Below are 15,377 nucleotides of genomic sequence, written 5' to 3' on the forward strand. Positions count from 1 at the left end.
CTTGAAGGGGAAGAGGGGGGAAGAAAGGGAGAGATTTTGCTTGTGGAGGTATTAAAGCTATATTAAGTAATTTGGAAAAAGCTACAGAAAATGATGAACAACTTTCTCTGTAAGAATAAAACCAGTGGTTACAGATCGGAACTGGAAACACAGGGAATCCAGGATGGATGATCCCTTCAGGACCAGTGGTGAGAGTGGCGGTGCCGGGAGGATGGAGGGAAGGTGAGGGAGAAAGGGGGAACCGATTACAGGGATCCACATATAACCTCCTCCCTGGGGGACAGACAACAGAAAAGTGGGTGAAGGGAGATGTCAGACAGTGTAAGATATGACAAAATAATAATTTATAAATTATCAAGGGTTCATGAGGAGGGGTAGTAGGGAGGGAAGGTGAAAAACGAGCTGATGCCAGGGACTTACATGGAGAGCAAATGTTTTGAGAATGATGAAGGTAACGAATGTACAAATGTGTTGTATACAATTGATGTATGTATGGATTGTGATCAGAGTTGTATGAGCCCCCAATAAAATGATTTTAAAAAGAATGAAACCAGTGTCACTGAATTGTCCCTGTAGAAATTATTGAAATGGTATGTGTTTTGATACAGATAGTTTAATAAATGTCTTAAAAAAAACAAAAACACTACCACTGCCACTACCCAGCCCTGTGTCCGTGATAGAAAGGTTCATGGACCAGCACCCTCTCTCCCTGTGTCTGAGGAGACAGCCTCAAAAGTCTCAACCCAGAGCTTCAGTCAATCATTGTCACCCATCAGGAGTTGGCATATCCCTTTGCCATCTGTCTCTTCTGATGGCAGCCACTCAGCCAGGTTGATGCTCTCAAAGAGACAGCCCATGTCACTTCCTGCCAAGAGCTTTCTCAGGTCCTTACTTCTAGAAATGTAGCACCATGTAAAGGTTTGTTACTTTGTGTGTCCTTTAAGGCAACATTGTCAACTCAAAAAAGTCTTCTCTCTCAGTGATTCTCATGCTGTTGGGCAGATGCTTACTGAGTGTCCTATCTATCCATCAATATAGCTGTGAGCACTCACTGAAAGAGCAAATCAAGGTTTAACATTTGTTTTCCTGTGGCAAATGTATGTCTATATCTCAAACCGACTTTTAGAGCAGGCTAAATGAAGACAACAATTAAATAGGCCATCAAATTTGCAAAGGTTTACAAAATGATAATAATACTCATTTTAGCAAGAAAGTCGTGAAATAAAATATCCCAAACGGCTGTATGAGAAAACAATCTTAAGGCAACAAGAAGCTTAGAAATATTCATACCATGAAGTCCGGGATGAGGAGATCTAGAGAAACAGTAAATGATGAGAGCCAGCAGGGGCGATTGGTGGAGATGGGAGCTGCCTACAATGAGTAAGAGAAGAATATGTTCTAAAGTGACACAAACCTTCTTAATATGACTGAATGACCACATTGCATGATATATGAAGCATATACCAATAAAACTTTTTAAAAGTGTTCGTACTGTTTGACTTAGAAATTACACTTTGGGATAATTTTCCTATGAAAACTCTATAAAAATATCCAGTGGTTAAAGATACATTTTTTTAAATCCAAAATGTGTTTATTAGAACGGCTTCCCACTCATCTCGACTCCGGTCTTTTAGTGCTGCTGCCGTCTGAAGGAGCATCCTTCTGCAAGCCTTGCTTTCCCTCCTGTCGGCTGACAGAGGACAGTCGAGCAGCCAACACACAAAACCACTGTTTGTGCATGGCTGAAGACCGCGGTGATTTTACAGCAGCCTGGGCATTTGACATCCATGAAGTAGGAATTGGGGCTCTGCACCAGGCGCTTCTTCTTGTGTTTTCTCTTCTCCTCTTCGGGAGAGGGGTGAAGGAGATCCTTTGCGAGAGGCATGATCGCCGAGCGGTCGTCAGCGCCGGAAAAGGCTAAAGATACATTTTTAACCGTCAAACACATAAAAATTTTGGCAATATAACTACTCAAAATTAGAAAGTATTCAAGTAACTGCTAACATAGCCACTTCATGATATATTAGATACTCATTAAAAGAACTGTATTCAAAAGAGATTTCGAATGACGTGGAAAGGTCTACGCTATAAAGTAAAAAGGTACAACATAAAATCGAGTGGTGGTAATTATTAGAACCATCTTTTGTTTATAAAAGACCAGGAATTACCCTAAAAGAAATTATTTTTTTTAAAAAGAGAAATTCTTGTACATGGGAAGCAGAAGACATGCACAAGAATATTCAACAGCAACAATGTTTATAGTAACAGAAATCTAGAAACCATATAAATGTCTATTAGTAGAAAGATGCATCATGAAAGACGAGTGTAACTATTCAATGGAATACTAGAGAACATAAATAATGAACTCCAGTAACGTGTTTTAACATGGATGTATCTCACAATGGTGATTAAAAAACCTTAATGTGTGTATACGTATATGTACATACACATAACTACATGTACATGTATACACAACTGATTACGTTTTCCCAGAATAACTTTACACACAAAATCAGGACCTACTATGACAAGGTTTGATGCCACCGGAAAGTCTCCCTCTATGAGCAACTCATCCTGATCCATCATGGATGTGACTTGACTTTTGCTAAGGGTCTGATTAATTATGCATGTATCCGTAATACACTGGGACCAGCATGTGCTGAACCTTAAGACCAGCATGATAAAGCACAGGAAGCAAGTACTCAGATTCACACCTGTCCAGTCGGTCCTGGATCCTACAGGTAGATGACTCCTCTGGACTCCACCCTGCAGCATTCCCTGCAGTCCCTCTGGGGAAGAGCCCACTTTCCCTCCATCAGTCCAGGCATTGCATGCTGTGGATACGTATCTTCTATCCTACTAGAAACCAGAGAAGACTCTAGATCCTAACTTCTTTTCCTTAAGTGGTGATTTCCAGCATTCCAATTGCCCAAAGTGCCACTGTGGGTCTTTGAGATGGTAAATCTTGTTTGTTTTGTTTCCAAGGTTATAATCTTTCAAATGTTATCTCTTGTGGACATTTAATCATTTTATTGACATATAATTCACATGTCATATAATTTGACAGTTCAATCCTTTTCCCTCATTTTAGTGGGGAAGATATTTTAACAATCAGATCAAGCATGATTATACAATTGTTGCCATCATCAAGTTCAAAGTATTTTTCTTCTTGCCCTCTTTGGTATCAGCTCCCTTTTAGCCCCGCCCTCCCTAGAGCCCGGTCGTTTTAAGAAGGGCTGTGTGATCATCATCAACAATTAATTTCAGGGAACCGATTACAAGGATCTACATGTGACCTCCTCCCTGGGGGACGGACAACAGAAAAGTGGGTGAAGGGAGACGTCGGACAGTGCAAGATATTACAAAATAATAATTTGTAAATTATTAAGGGTTCATGAGGGAGAGGGGAGCGGGTAAGGAGGGGGAAAAATGAGGAGCTGACGCCAGGGGCTTGGGTGGAGAGCAGATGTTTTGAGAATGATGAGAGCAATGAATGTACAAATGTGCTTTACACAATTGATGCATGTATGGCTTGTGATAAGACTTGTATGAGCCCCTAATAAAACGATTAAAAATTAATTTCAGAATCTTTCTTTTTAAAAAATGTGTTATTGGCATGTCATCCACATACCATACAATTCTATAGTTCAACCACATCAAGAAGAGTTGTATAATCTTTACCACAATCAATTTTAGAACCTTTTCTTTTTTCCCCAAACTCATTATTATTCATGGTTTTTTTTTTCAATTTTGGCAAAAATATACACAACAAAAAGTTCTCCAATTGAACAACTTCTACATGTATGATCCCGTGCCATTGATTATACTTTTCATGTTGTAAAAACATTATTGATATCCCTCTCCAAATTGTTCCACCACCATCAAAATTAACTCAATGTCTCCTAAGCAAAAACTCTTCCTCCTTCACCATGGTAATCTAGTGCTTTCCTTTTTTTAAAATGCAAAATCCTATGTGATTTTAACTCTGTCTTCACCTAATTCAACTTAAAAAAAAGTATTATTTTCCAAAAGTGGCCTCTTTGTCTAAAACAATAACAAAAATTTCATGTTTTAACAACAAGAACAAAAAAGTTTGGTCTGTTTCTTCCTTTTTATTAGTTTTCTTGATATAATATTCACATATCATACACTTTCATAGTTAAGCTGCTTCTAAAAAGAGTTATATGTAGCATCACAATCAGCTTTAATGCCCCCTTCCTTCCTCTGCATCCACTGATTGCCCCCTAATTCCCCTCCCCCTCACCTGAGACAATAAATCTTTATGAAGCAGACAGTCTCATCTTTGTCCTGCAGAGAGTTTGATGGTTTTGATCCAACAACCTTTGGGTTAGCAGCCCAACATGTAACCAACTATGCCACCAGGTTCCTATTACCCGAGATAGTCTTTATTATTTTTCCATGCTTCCAATGTTTTGATAGATGTCTATCAACAAATTATTTTGAGCAAGCAATAAATTATCTTCATATTGAATGACAAGAAGGGCTTTTTCTCTATGCAAAAAGGAAGAGGTTATTTCATTCCTAGCAAGAGTAAACACTGGCATTGGAATTTTTTTTTTACAAAAGTTTATTCTTAAATGTACAGCAGGCTCCAAGACAACACTTCATTCTAACTATAAGTGGCAACAAAAGTTCTAGTAGGGAATCCAGATGTCTACACAGGAACGGGATCAAGGGCCATCATTGCCTCAGCCACCAAGAACAGCTCACTTTTTGCCAGATTTCTTAATTCTACCTGTGGCCAGGGGCCCCTTCCCCGCGGCCTTCGCCTTTAGCTCCTCCAGTTTCTTTTGTTCTTCCTTCTGTTTCTGCTTGAAAGCCTTCTCTTCCTCGTCCATCGCCTTGTTCTGCTTCTTGGGTTGTTTCAGGGGCTTCTTCTTGCCACCTTCGCGGCCCGACATGGCGCCTGCCGCCCCTTCCCCAGACCTGCCACCGAAAGCCCTGGCATTGGAATTTGCAGTGTGTTCTGCCTGGGCAATTGATTGGTGTTAGATGCCCTACTTGGCTAAAAATAGGTCATGGTTACCACTGCATCTTGTTTCATTCGAAACATTACTAAAGATCAGCTTTCCCAGGGCCCCCCAAAGGAACATAGACGATAAAAGAAAAGTCAGAGAGACAGAGACCATCATCAAACATGGTCGACACTCAGACATGAGTAATATCATTGATTCGTCCTTTTAGATCAATCATGGTGCAGATAGATGGCAAGACCAGGATTCAAACCCAGATGTACCTGACCCCAAGTTCTTTATACCAGTGCTTTCCATCTTGGGACCACTTAAAACCCCCAATGCAACCCATGCAGATAACAAACCTTATTTGCTACAGAGGTGCAAAAGCAACTCAATGGATATCTGAGTCTTTTCAACAAACTGGTGCTAAAACAGTTGAATAGCCTTATGCAAAAAAAAAAAAATTGGGGGATAAACTTCCATCTATAGTACAGGTCTTCATAAAGGTCACTTAAAATACATTTTATGGAGGGGAAACCCCTATGCAGGGATATCCAAAATGTTTAGCACCAAAATAAACTGATGTTAACTTGTTACAACATTGCCTGGAGAGTATTAGCTTAGGGCACTAAGAAGGATAAGACATCCGTTTGAAAAGGAAACCTATCAGAGCACCATGAAAGCTGCTGAAATTGAAAGAAGAGCAAACATCCACTGTATGGCCCTTTATGGTGAAACTTCAGTGGAAGAATGGTAAGACCACGGATGTTTTACAAAACTTAGGGGAACGATGCCCTCCACCCAAGAGAACTCGTTTTAAGAAGGTCCAAGAGGATGTTGAAGGTGTTAAAAGTGCAGTCCACAGCAGCAGACCATTCACATCAATTTCTTTTTTCTTTCTTTCTTTTTTTTTTGCACATCAATTTTTTTTTAAATTTTTTTATTTTAACAATTTATTGGGGCTGATACAATTCTTTTCACAGTTCATACATATACATACATCAATTGTATAAAGCACATCTGTACAGTCTTTGCCCTAATCATTTTTTTCTCTTTTCTTCTTTTACATTTTATTAGGGACTCAAACAACTCTTACCACAATCCATACATATACATACATTAATTGTATAAAGCACATCCATACATTCCCTGCCCCAGCACATCAATATCTAAGGAAACAGTTCTTCTTTTTTTTTAATTAAAAGATAATTTTATTGGGGGCTCTTACAGCTCATATACCAATTCATACCTCAATTGAATCAAATATTTTTTAATCAAATATATTTGTACATATGTTGCCATCATTATTTTCTAAACATTTACTTTCTATTGAGCCCTTGTATCCTAGTCCCGCTTTTCACTGCAGTCCAGACCAGAGGTCTGGTCTGCACAGGTACAGAGAAGAGATAAGAGCTCAGGACTCAGGGAATCCAGGAAGGGGAATCAGGATAACAATAGCAGAAGAGTAGGGGGGAGGTGGGGACAGGAAGGGAGAAAGGAGTGCTGATCTCAATGATGGGCACAAAACCACACACACACACACACGCACGCACGCACGCACGCACGCACACACACACGCACACACACGCACGCACACACACACGCACGCACACACGCACGCACACACACACGCACGCACGCACACGCACACGCACACACACGCACACACACACGCACACACACGCACGCACGCACACGCACACACACGCACGCACGGGGGTGAACAACAGAAACCATGGGGGAAGGGAGACAGCGGTAGGTGTAAGATATGAAAATAATAATAATTTGGAATTTGTCAAGGGGTCATGAGGGTGGGAAAGGGGAGGGAGGGAAACAATTCATCTTGTCCATGCCCTCGTCCAAAAGGATGGATGATTAACAGCAGAAGCGATAGTCAGCATCACAGACATTTCAACATACACAATTCTGCCTGAAAAAGTTGAACAAACTTTTTGTTCAATGAGGATCAAGACTATTGTACTCAGATGAGCTGCGGACAGAAGAGGGGTATTCTAGAGAAACCTGAAACAAGTAGGATCAAGGTCCTAAAGCGTTTGTTAGAAAACTGTAGCCGAAGATGAAGCACGGCTTTACCAGCCGCATTCTGAAGCCCAAGCACAATGGCTACCAAGAGGTAAAGTGGTTCCAGCGCAGGCAAAAGTCAAGAGCAAAGTCATGACAGCAATGTCTTTTGAGATGCTTAGTGCATTTTGTTTGCTGCCTTCCGGAAGGCTCAAAAACGGCCAACGTCCGCTTCTCATGAAAGTCTTGGGGGTTTGCTTGTGTGTGTGTGTGTGTGTGTGTGTGTGTGTGTGTGTGTTTAAGGTAGCCAAAGATTTAGCAGAAAAATGTCACCAGAGGGGTTTGCCCCACCATGACAATGTCCTTGTCGTTCTTCTCCTCAAACAAGGGTCATTTTGCCAGCGCTTGATGGGAAATCGTTAGGTCGCCACGTTGCAGTCCTGATTTGGCTCCTTTGGACTTCTTTTCTTTTCCACTCTTTTGGTAAAATATTGTCAGGAGCAAAGGTTTTCCATTCTTTTTTTTCTTTTTTTACATTTTATTAGGGGCTCATAAAACTCTTATCACAATCCATACATATACATACATCAATTGTATAAAGCACATCTGCACATTCCCTGCCCCAATCATTCTCCAAGCATTTGCTCTCCACTTAAGCCCTTTGCATCAGGTCCTCTATTTTTTTCCCCTCCCTCCCCGCTCCCCCCTCCCTCATGAGCCCTTGATAATTTATAGATTGTTATTTTGTCATATCTTGCCCTACCCGGAGTCTCCCTTCCCCGCCTTCTCTGCCATCCCTCTCCCAGGGAGGAGGTCACATGTGGATCCTTGTAATCAGTTCCCCCTTTCCAACCCACTCACCCTCCACTCTCCCAGCATCGCCCCTCACATCCTTGGTCCTGAAGGGATCATCCAGGTTTTCCATTCTTATGAGAGCTTCATCATTTGTTTTGTCTTGTGCTGTTTGTGCTTTTGTTATTCTATTAGATCATCAGTCACTGATAGCAGCCCCTGCAATTACTTCTAAGAATCCTACAGGCTTAGCTTTCACTACATTTAGGTCTTTTTCTCCATGTGTTTTCGTGCATGACATGAAGCGTGGCTCCTGTTCCATTGCTCTGCACGTGGACATCTAATTCTCCTACAGCTCTTATCGATGACACTCTCTCTCCTTTGAATGGGACTTCTGACTGCTTTTTGTTTCTTACTCTTAAAAAACAATCTTTAAATAGCAGCTATTTTTCTTCAGTCAAATATGTAAAATAGACTGAATTAGCAGTGGTTCATTTTTATATATAGAACAAGGTCAAAATCCTCAATTCTTTAGTGCTGAACTACATGGCTGGTATCACCACTTATAGAAGAAGTGTCTTGGGGAGAAAATGTCTAGAAAACAATGATGGCAACATATGTACAAATGTGCTCGATACGATCGATGTATGGATTGTTCTAAGAGCTGTAAGAGCCCTCAGTGAAATGTTTATAGATAGATAGATAGATAGATAGTTAGATAGATAGATAGATAGATAGATAGATAGATAGATAGATAGATAGATAGAATAAATATGTGGCCTGAACTTGATGGAGCATATGTTAAGGAATAAAGTATATATTTAATGTTTTTATTTTAAAATTTCATTTTACCACAAAATTTTGAAGTTTCTTGTTCTACATACAAAAACGAACTCTCAATGGATCATGTATCTTAGTGTAAAACCTAGAGTTATGAAACTTCTCATAGGAAATCTTTAGAATGTGGGTTAGACATATAAACCAAATTCAAATTCACTGCCTTTGAGTCTATTTGACTATCGTTTAGGCTATATCTTAGATATAACACCAAAAGCTTTGTAATCGGCCAAATCATCTGCTCTTCAAAAAGACACTTTTAAGAGAATAAAAACAAAAGTCACAAGACAAGGAAGACTATTTGCAAATCATATATCTGATAAAGGACTTATAAACAGACTACATAAACAAATCCTAAAACTCAATAATAAGAAAACAAACATGACCATCTCTCCCCTCACAGAAAATGGACAAATTATTATTATTAGATTCCAAATTATTATTATTAGATTCTAAGCTTCTTTTTAAAATAATTTATTGCCATATAATTAACATATCATATAATTTAATTGTTCAATTATATTTAAAAATCATTTTATTGGGGGCTCATACAACCCTTAACACAATCCATCCATCCATCATTGTGTCAAGCATATTTGTGCATTTGTTGCCCTCATCATTCTCAAAACGTTTTCTTTCTACTTGAGCCCTTGGTATCAGCTCCTCATTTTTCCCCTCCCTCCCCACGCCCTCCTCACAAACCCTTGGTAATTTATAAATGATTATTATTTTGTCATATCTTACACTGTCCGACGTCTCCCTTCACCCACTTTTCTGTTGTCCGTCCCCTAGGGTGGGGGTTATATGTAGATCCTTGGAATCGGTTCCCCCTTTCCACCTCACCCTCCCGGTATCGCCACTCTCACCACTGGTCCTGAGGGAGGGGTCATCCGTCCTGGGTTCCCGAGTTCAATTACAGTAAGAAGAGTTGTACAATCATCAGCACAGTCACTTTCAGAACGTTTCCTTTTCGTACTCATGGTTGTTAGCTCCCATTTCCCCTACTCCCCTGCCATGCCCCTAGGTAATTATCATTCCAGTTACTGTTTCTATCGATTTACCTATCCTGGATTTCGTATACAAAAAATCATGCAAAACAAAACAGACAAACTTAATAACAATAACAAAATTTAAAAGAGAAAAACCTTCATTAAAAAAGCAGAAAATAAAATGGGCAAATGATTTGATCAGATTCTTCCCCAAAGAAGTTCTACAGATGGCAAATATATATATGAAAGATGCTTAGTGTGATTAGTCATCGGGAAAATGCAAAATAAAATTACAAGGAGCTATCACTCCATACAATTGATATATGGATTCTTATAAGAGTTGTAGTGGGGTGGAGAGAGAGAGAGAGAGAAAGAGACAGAGAGAGAGAGCTGTAGGAGCCCCCAATAAAAATGATTTATTAGAATTTTTAAAATATAATAATAATTTATAAATTATCAAGGGTTCATGAGAGAGGGGGGAGCGGGGAGGGAAGAGGGGGAATGAGGAGCTGATTTTGAGAATGATGAGGGCAATGAATGTACAAATGTGCTTGACACAATTGATGCATGTATGGTTGTGACAAGAGTTGTATGAGCCCCCAAGAAAATGATTTAAAAGAAAGAAAGATAAATAAATAAATATATAGCAGTGTTGGCAAGACTACAGAGGAATTAGTTCTCTCATTCACAGCTGGCGAGAACATGAAATATGGCAACCACTTTACAGTTAAAAAGTTCAACGTACCTGTCTTTCGATCGTGCTGCAACACACCTCAAAATAAATACACTGACTGAAAGAAGCCCACAGAAAAGGGGTATAAAAGGTATCAGTCCACGGACATGGAATTCTAGGAAATACAAACCAATCCAGAGTGACAGCATGAGATCCACGGCTGCAGGGAGGGACCAAGAATGAATTTTGGTGTTGTCCGTCTGTTCACTCTCTTGGATGTATTGATTGCTTCATGGGAGAAGACGGCTATGGAAACATTAAATTGTACTCTTTGAACTCAATATGAGCGGCTGACAGTGTGGTCACATTTTGCAACCATCAGTAGTGACATCGGTACTACGGTTTTTAAAATCTCAAAGCCAGGAGGAGCATGGTTGAGTTTGGAAAATCGCTGTCGAACCACGATGGTTGTCAGGAGGGTCTGATAAGCCTCTCTCCCGATGGACTGCGTCTTGGTTAGAAGAGAAGTACCCGACTTCAGACAGCGGGGCAAGAAGGTCAGACTCTGCTGGTAATCAGAATCATCATCAATATGGACCAGAGGAACGTCTTGTTCCTCCAGGCACAACACCTGGAAAAGAACATCGTTTTCTTTTCCTAGTCATGTAACCTGAATTTAATCTGGGAGAGCAATCTAAATCTTAGGTCTTAATGCTTTAAAAATGTTCATATCGCGAAAGATTAAAAAAAGACTGAGGAAATAATTAAAGGAGATGAAAGAGGCATGACTATTAAATCCGATATAGGATGGTGGGCTGGCAGAAGTACCAAAACAGAAATTATTGGGACAGTTGAAATATGGACTTTATGCTTTATATCAATGTTAAATTTCTTTTTTTAATGTGTAATTTTTTATATGTATTCACCAGTTACACAACCATCAGCACTAACTTTGGGACATTTTCTTTCTTTTTTTTAGTTTTAATTTTAAGTTTTATTGGTATATAATACTTCAATAGTCTAAACACATTAAAATGATTTGTGCAATCATTACCACAATCACTATTAGAGCATTTTCTTCTCCTTCTTTCTTATAATTAAATTTCTTTATGTCAATGTTAAATTCCTTCATATCAAAGTTCAGTTTAATACCTGTACTTACTTTGATTACATAAGAGACTGTCCTTGTTCCCCGAAAACATACTCAGAAATAATAGAGTAAAAGAGCATCATGCAGCCTACACTCAAATGTGTAAAAAATAAATTCATAAGTTATCAATAAAATGATACAACAACAAAGACAAAATGTTAAACATGAATGAATCAGGGGAGAGAATACATTGGAATTTTCTGTTTTATTCTTTTTTTTTCTGTTTTATTCTTGTGACTTTCCTGTACATTTGGAATTACTTCAAAATAAAGGATTAAAGAATTTCCTGACCAGTTACATCAGAATGTCTGGGGATGTCATTGAAACATTCAGAGTTTTGTTCTGTTTTGTTGTTTCCTTTAGAGTTTTAAAAAGCATTCGGGGTAAAGTTGCCAGATTTAGCAAATAAAATTAGTGCTGCCCAGTTAAACTTGAATTTCAGATAAAGAACAAAAGAGTATTTTTCGTACAAGTATGTCATACAATATTTAGGACCTGTACTAAAAAACATATCGTTTTTATGGAATTCAAATTTAATTGGATATTCTGTAAATGATCTGACAGCCTGAGTACAATATGTAACCAGGCTTGAGAGCAGTCCTGAATTTCAAGCTTCCTGTCCAGGTTGGCCCATTAGTTGGGAAAAGTATAATTTTTCCCACTTACACTCCTACCAGTGAGTGCCCGCTGGGAATACAGCTCAACCTCCCCTTCTCTTTCTGACATCTCCGCTGGTCTCTGTGCATCTCAGCGAAAGTACTTGCTTTACCTGCCCCGGCATCTAAAAGCACTTCACTTCTCAGAAAGAAGGGGAGCAGGATAAACAGACATCCAACAGTCCCAGTTAATGCTAATGAAAAGAATCGAATATCTCATGTAAATTGTACCCAACATTTTTCAAGAGCTGTTGATTCCTATGTAGTTGATCTCTGTTGTTTTCTAATTCTACATGTGCAAAGTCGCTTGTTAACACGTGCTTGCAAACCTCAAATCAGGACTCATGGCACCTGTGTGGTCATTTATAGTCATAGACGAGGGGTGTGGGCGGGTGGGAGTGGGAGGGGCGTGGGGTGGGAGGGGCGTGGGGGTGGACGCAGGAATGAGTCACTTGATGCACATGTTCCCAGCTGAAGATGAACAAAGTGACACTATGCCTTCTTATTTCACCTGTAAACAAGTCTTTGGTTGGTTGGTTTGTTTCACATTCTTGCTGCCGCTGGTGGTTTTGCTGTTTGGAATGCCCATGGCCCCTAAGCCCAGTGGTAAAGAGCTGTCTAGTGTCCCTAAGCCCCAGAAGGCTGTGATATGCCTTACGGACAGAATAAGTTTCCTTCGGGCTTATTTCCTGAGAGACACTACTTACTGTTGGTAGTCAGTTCAATGTTGATGAATCAACAACATCCATTAAATAAGCTATCTTTAAACAGAAGCACACATAAAGTAATGTTGAGACAGAGGCTCACAGGAATCTCACCTTATATTCCCCCAGGAGCAGTAGTTCCTTCTGGTTGTCAGATGTCCTGCAGGAGGTTCTGACCCACTGTGAGCCTTTGAACAACACAAACACGACCCAACCTGGCAGCCTCCTCGCAATCTCTACTGTTTTCGCCTATTTTTGCAGCCACGGGTCCATCTGTTTCATGGACTTGTTTCTCTTTTTCACAGACACCCTCCCCCATAACATGCCCAAAGTGCAGGAGGTAAACTCTCACCAGCCTTGCTTCTGTCTGTAATAAGTTTTTAATTCTCTTCATTCAAATTTTATTTGCTGATGATATTGTTTGAAAAAACCCACATTCTGTTTGATCTCCTTTCTTTTCACAATAGTTTTGTTGACATCTAATTCATATTGTGCAGTCATCACCACAATCGATTTCAGAACATTTCCTTCTTTCTCTTACTCATTGTTGTTTTTTGTTGTTTGTTTTGTTTTAACTCGTTATTATCTCCCATTTCCCCCCAACCTTCCCTATCATGCCCCTAGGTGATGTTGTGTTTTTTTTGGTCCCTAGGTAATTATTAATCCAGGTGTTATCTCTATAGATTTACCTATCCTGGATTCCAATATACAAAAAATTATACAAAACAAAAACAAGAAACAAACAGAAAACAAAAATGATCAAACAAAACAGAAGAATATCAATAGAAAATAAAGCAGAAAATATTAAAAATGGAAACAACTTTAAAATGAGTCAAAAGCGAGATCAGATCTCATCACAATCCATACATTCATCCAGTGTGTCAAGCACATTTGCACATATGCTGCCATCATCATTTTCAAAGCATTCTCTTCCCATCTGACCCCCTAATATAATCTCCCCATTTCTTCCTCCTCTCTCCCCCACCCTCCCTCCCTCAAAAAAAAAAAGGGAGATCAAAGAATAAGGTGCTACTTTTAACCTAACTGCACCTTCCATAAGGGACTTTCCAGTGCTCTCTTCTGATAGCAGGCGATTCACTGCCCTAGACCAGGGGTCGGGAAGCTTTGGAGATGGCAGAGCCGATCCTGTCCTTCACAACAACTTAAACATTAGTTGACAGCCATATATATATATATATATATATATATATATATATATATTTAAAAACAAACGAAATCGCCATTATCTGAATAATATCCTTCAATTTTTTTTTTCAATTTTACTGCAGAGCCACATGTACATGCCCTCCCAAATGGCATAGGGCTCAAGAGCCACAGTTTGCTGACCCAGTCCCAGACATGGTCAGAGGCGTCCACCAGAGGCCGGATCCATGTGAGCATCCTGCAAATGGAATTTGGGCTGCCACTGCTACCCATAACCCTCTGCAAACCGGAGGCTCACAATTCAAGCTCTGAATCTGCTCCCTTCATTGGATCGGGGTTTTGGTGTTCACCATCCTTGGCTCACGCAGGCTTCGTGTGTTTCTTCCACGTGGCCTTAGATGACGCCACACATAGATGGCTGCTTGTTTGAAGGCAAGCCTTGAAAACCCCAGATGCCATTCTTTCTGATAGCCAGGCACCATCTGATTTCTTCACCGCACTTTGCCCCAACTCCTAGATCTTCAGTGGGGGTCCTCTTTCTGAGAGAACACAGGTAAGGATCTCTTCCAGTTCATCTGCCAAATCTGAAGAGAGTGCTTCCAATAGTGCACCTGCTTGTGGGAACATTTCTATTGGCATTGCATTAATTTCTGGAGCCTCGTTTTTCACTAATCCGGTCAGTGAAGCGTGGAACTTCTTCCTTCAAAATCATCAGTTTTTCAACGGACACTACCTCCTGAAATGATTGAATCTCAACCAGTTATTTGTAGTGGATTCCTTCCATCCTCTTCTGAGGCTTCCTGTATCTTTCAATAGAACGCCATAGTGGTGCAGTGGGTTACCCATTGAGCTGCTAAGCACAAGGTCAGTAGTTCGAAACCACCAGCTTCTCCTTGGGAGAAAGGTGGGGCTTTCTACTCCCATAAGAAGTTATAGTCGCAGAAACCCACAGGGGTGGTCTGCTCTGTCCCACAGGGTCACTCTGATCTGAATCGACTTAATCAATGACAGTGAGTTTGAGTTTTGATTATCTTTTTTTTTTCTTTTCTTTTTTTACATTTTATTAGGGGCTCATACAACTCTTATCACAATCCACACATATACATACATCAATTGTATAAAGCACATCCATACAGTCTTTGCCCTAATCACTCTCAAAGCATTTGCTCTCCACTTAAGCCCTCTAAGTTTTGACGATCTTTTCAATCGTTTCCCACAGAATGCTTCAATCCTGTAACTTGAGGCTTGGATTTTTTTTTTTCCTTCAGTTTTGGCAACTTGAGAAATAGCTGAGTGTGGTCTTCCCTTTTGGTTTTCTAACGCCAGGTCTTTGCTCATTTCATCAGGGTACTTTACTGGCTCTCTTCGAAGGCTCCCTCTAAATGTTCTCTTTAACCCTTTCACTCATTTCTTC

The 15,377-nt window shown here is 39.9% G+C and overlaps 2 protein-coding genes across 2 annotated transcripts; both read right to left on the reverse strand.

Moving 5' to 3' along the window:
- Positions 1-1,630: 1,630 nt before the first annotated feature.
- Positions 1,631-1,908, reverse strand: LOC142458283 (small ribosomal subunit protein eS27-like). Its single transcript, XM_075559307.1, has one exon. The coding sequence runs from the start codon at positions 1,883-1,885 to the stop codon at positions 1,631-1,633; it is 255 nt and encodes an 84-aa protein (XP_075415422.1). The 5' UTR covers positions 1,886-1,908.
- Positions 1,909-4,580: 2,672 nt separating this feature from the next.
- Positions 4,581-4,955, reverse strand: LOC142458285 (translation machinery-associated protein 7-like). The gene has a single exon (XM_075559308.1). It carries the CDS (start codon positions 4,920-4,922, stop codon positions 4,728-4,730), a length of 195 nt encoding a protein of 64 aa, XP_075415423.1. The 5' UTR covers positions 4,923-4,955; the 3' UTR covers positions 4,581-4,727.
- Positions 4,956-15,377: the final 10,422 nt, after the last annotated feature.

Source organism: Tenrec ecaudatus, chromosome 10 (assembly GCF_050624435.1).
Source record: "Tenrec ecaudatus isolate mTenEca1 chromosome 10, mTenEca1.hap1, whole genome shotgun sequence".
Taxonomy (NCBI): domain Eukaryota; kingdom Metazoa; phylum Chordata; class Mammalia; order Afrosoricida; family Tenrecidae; genus Tenrec; species Tenrec ecaudatus.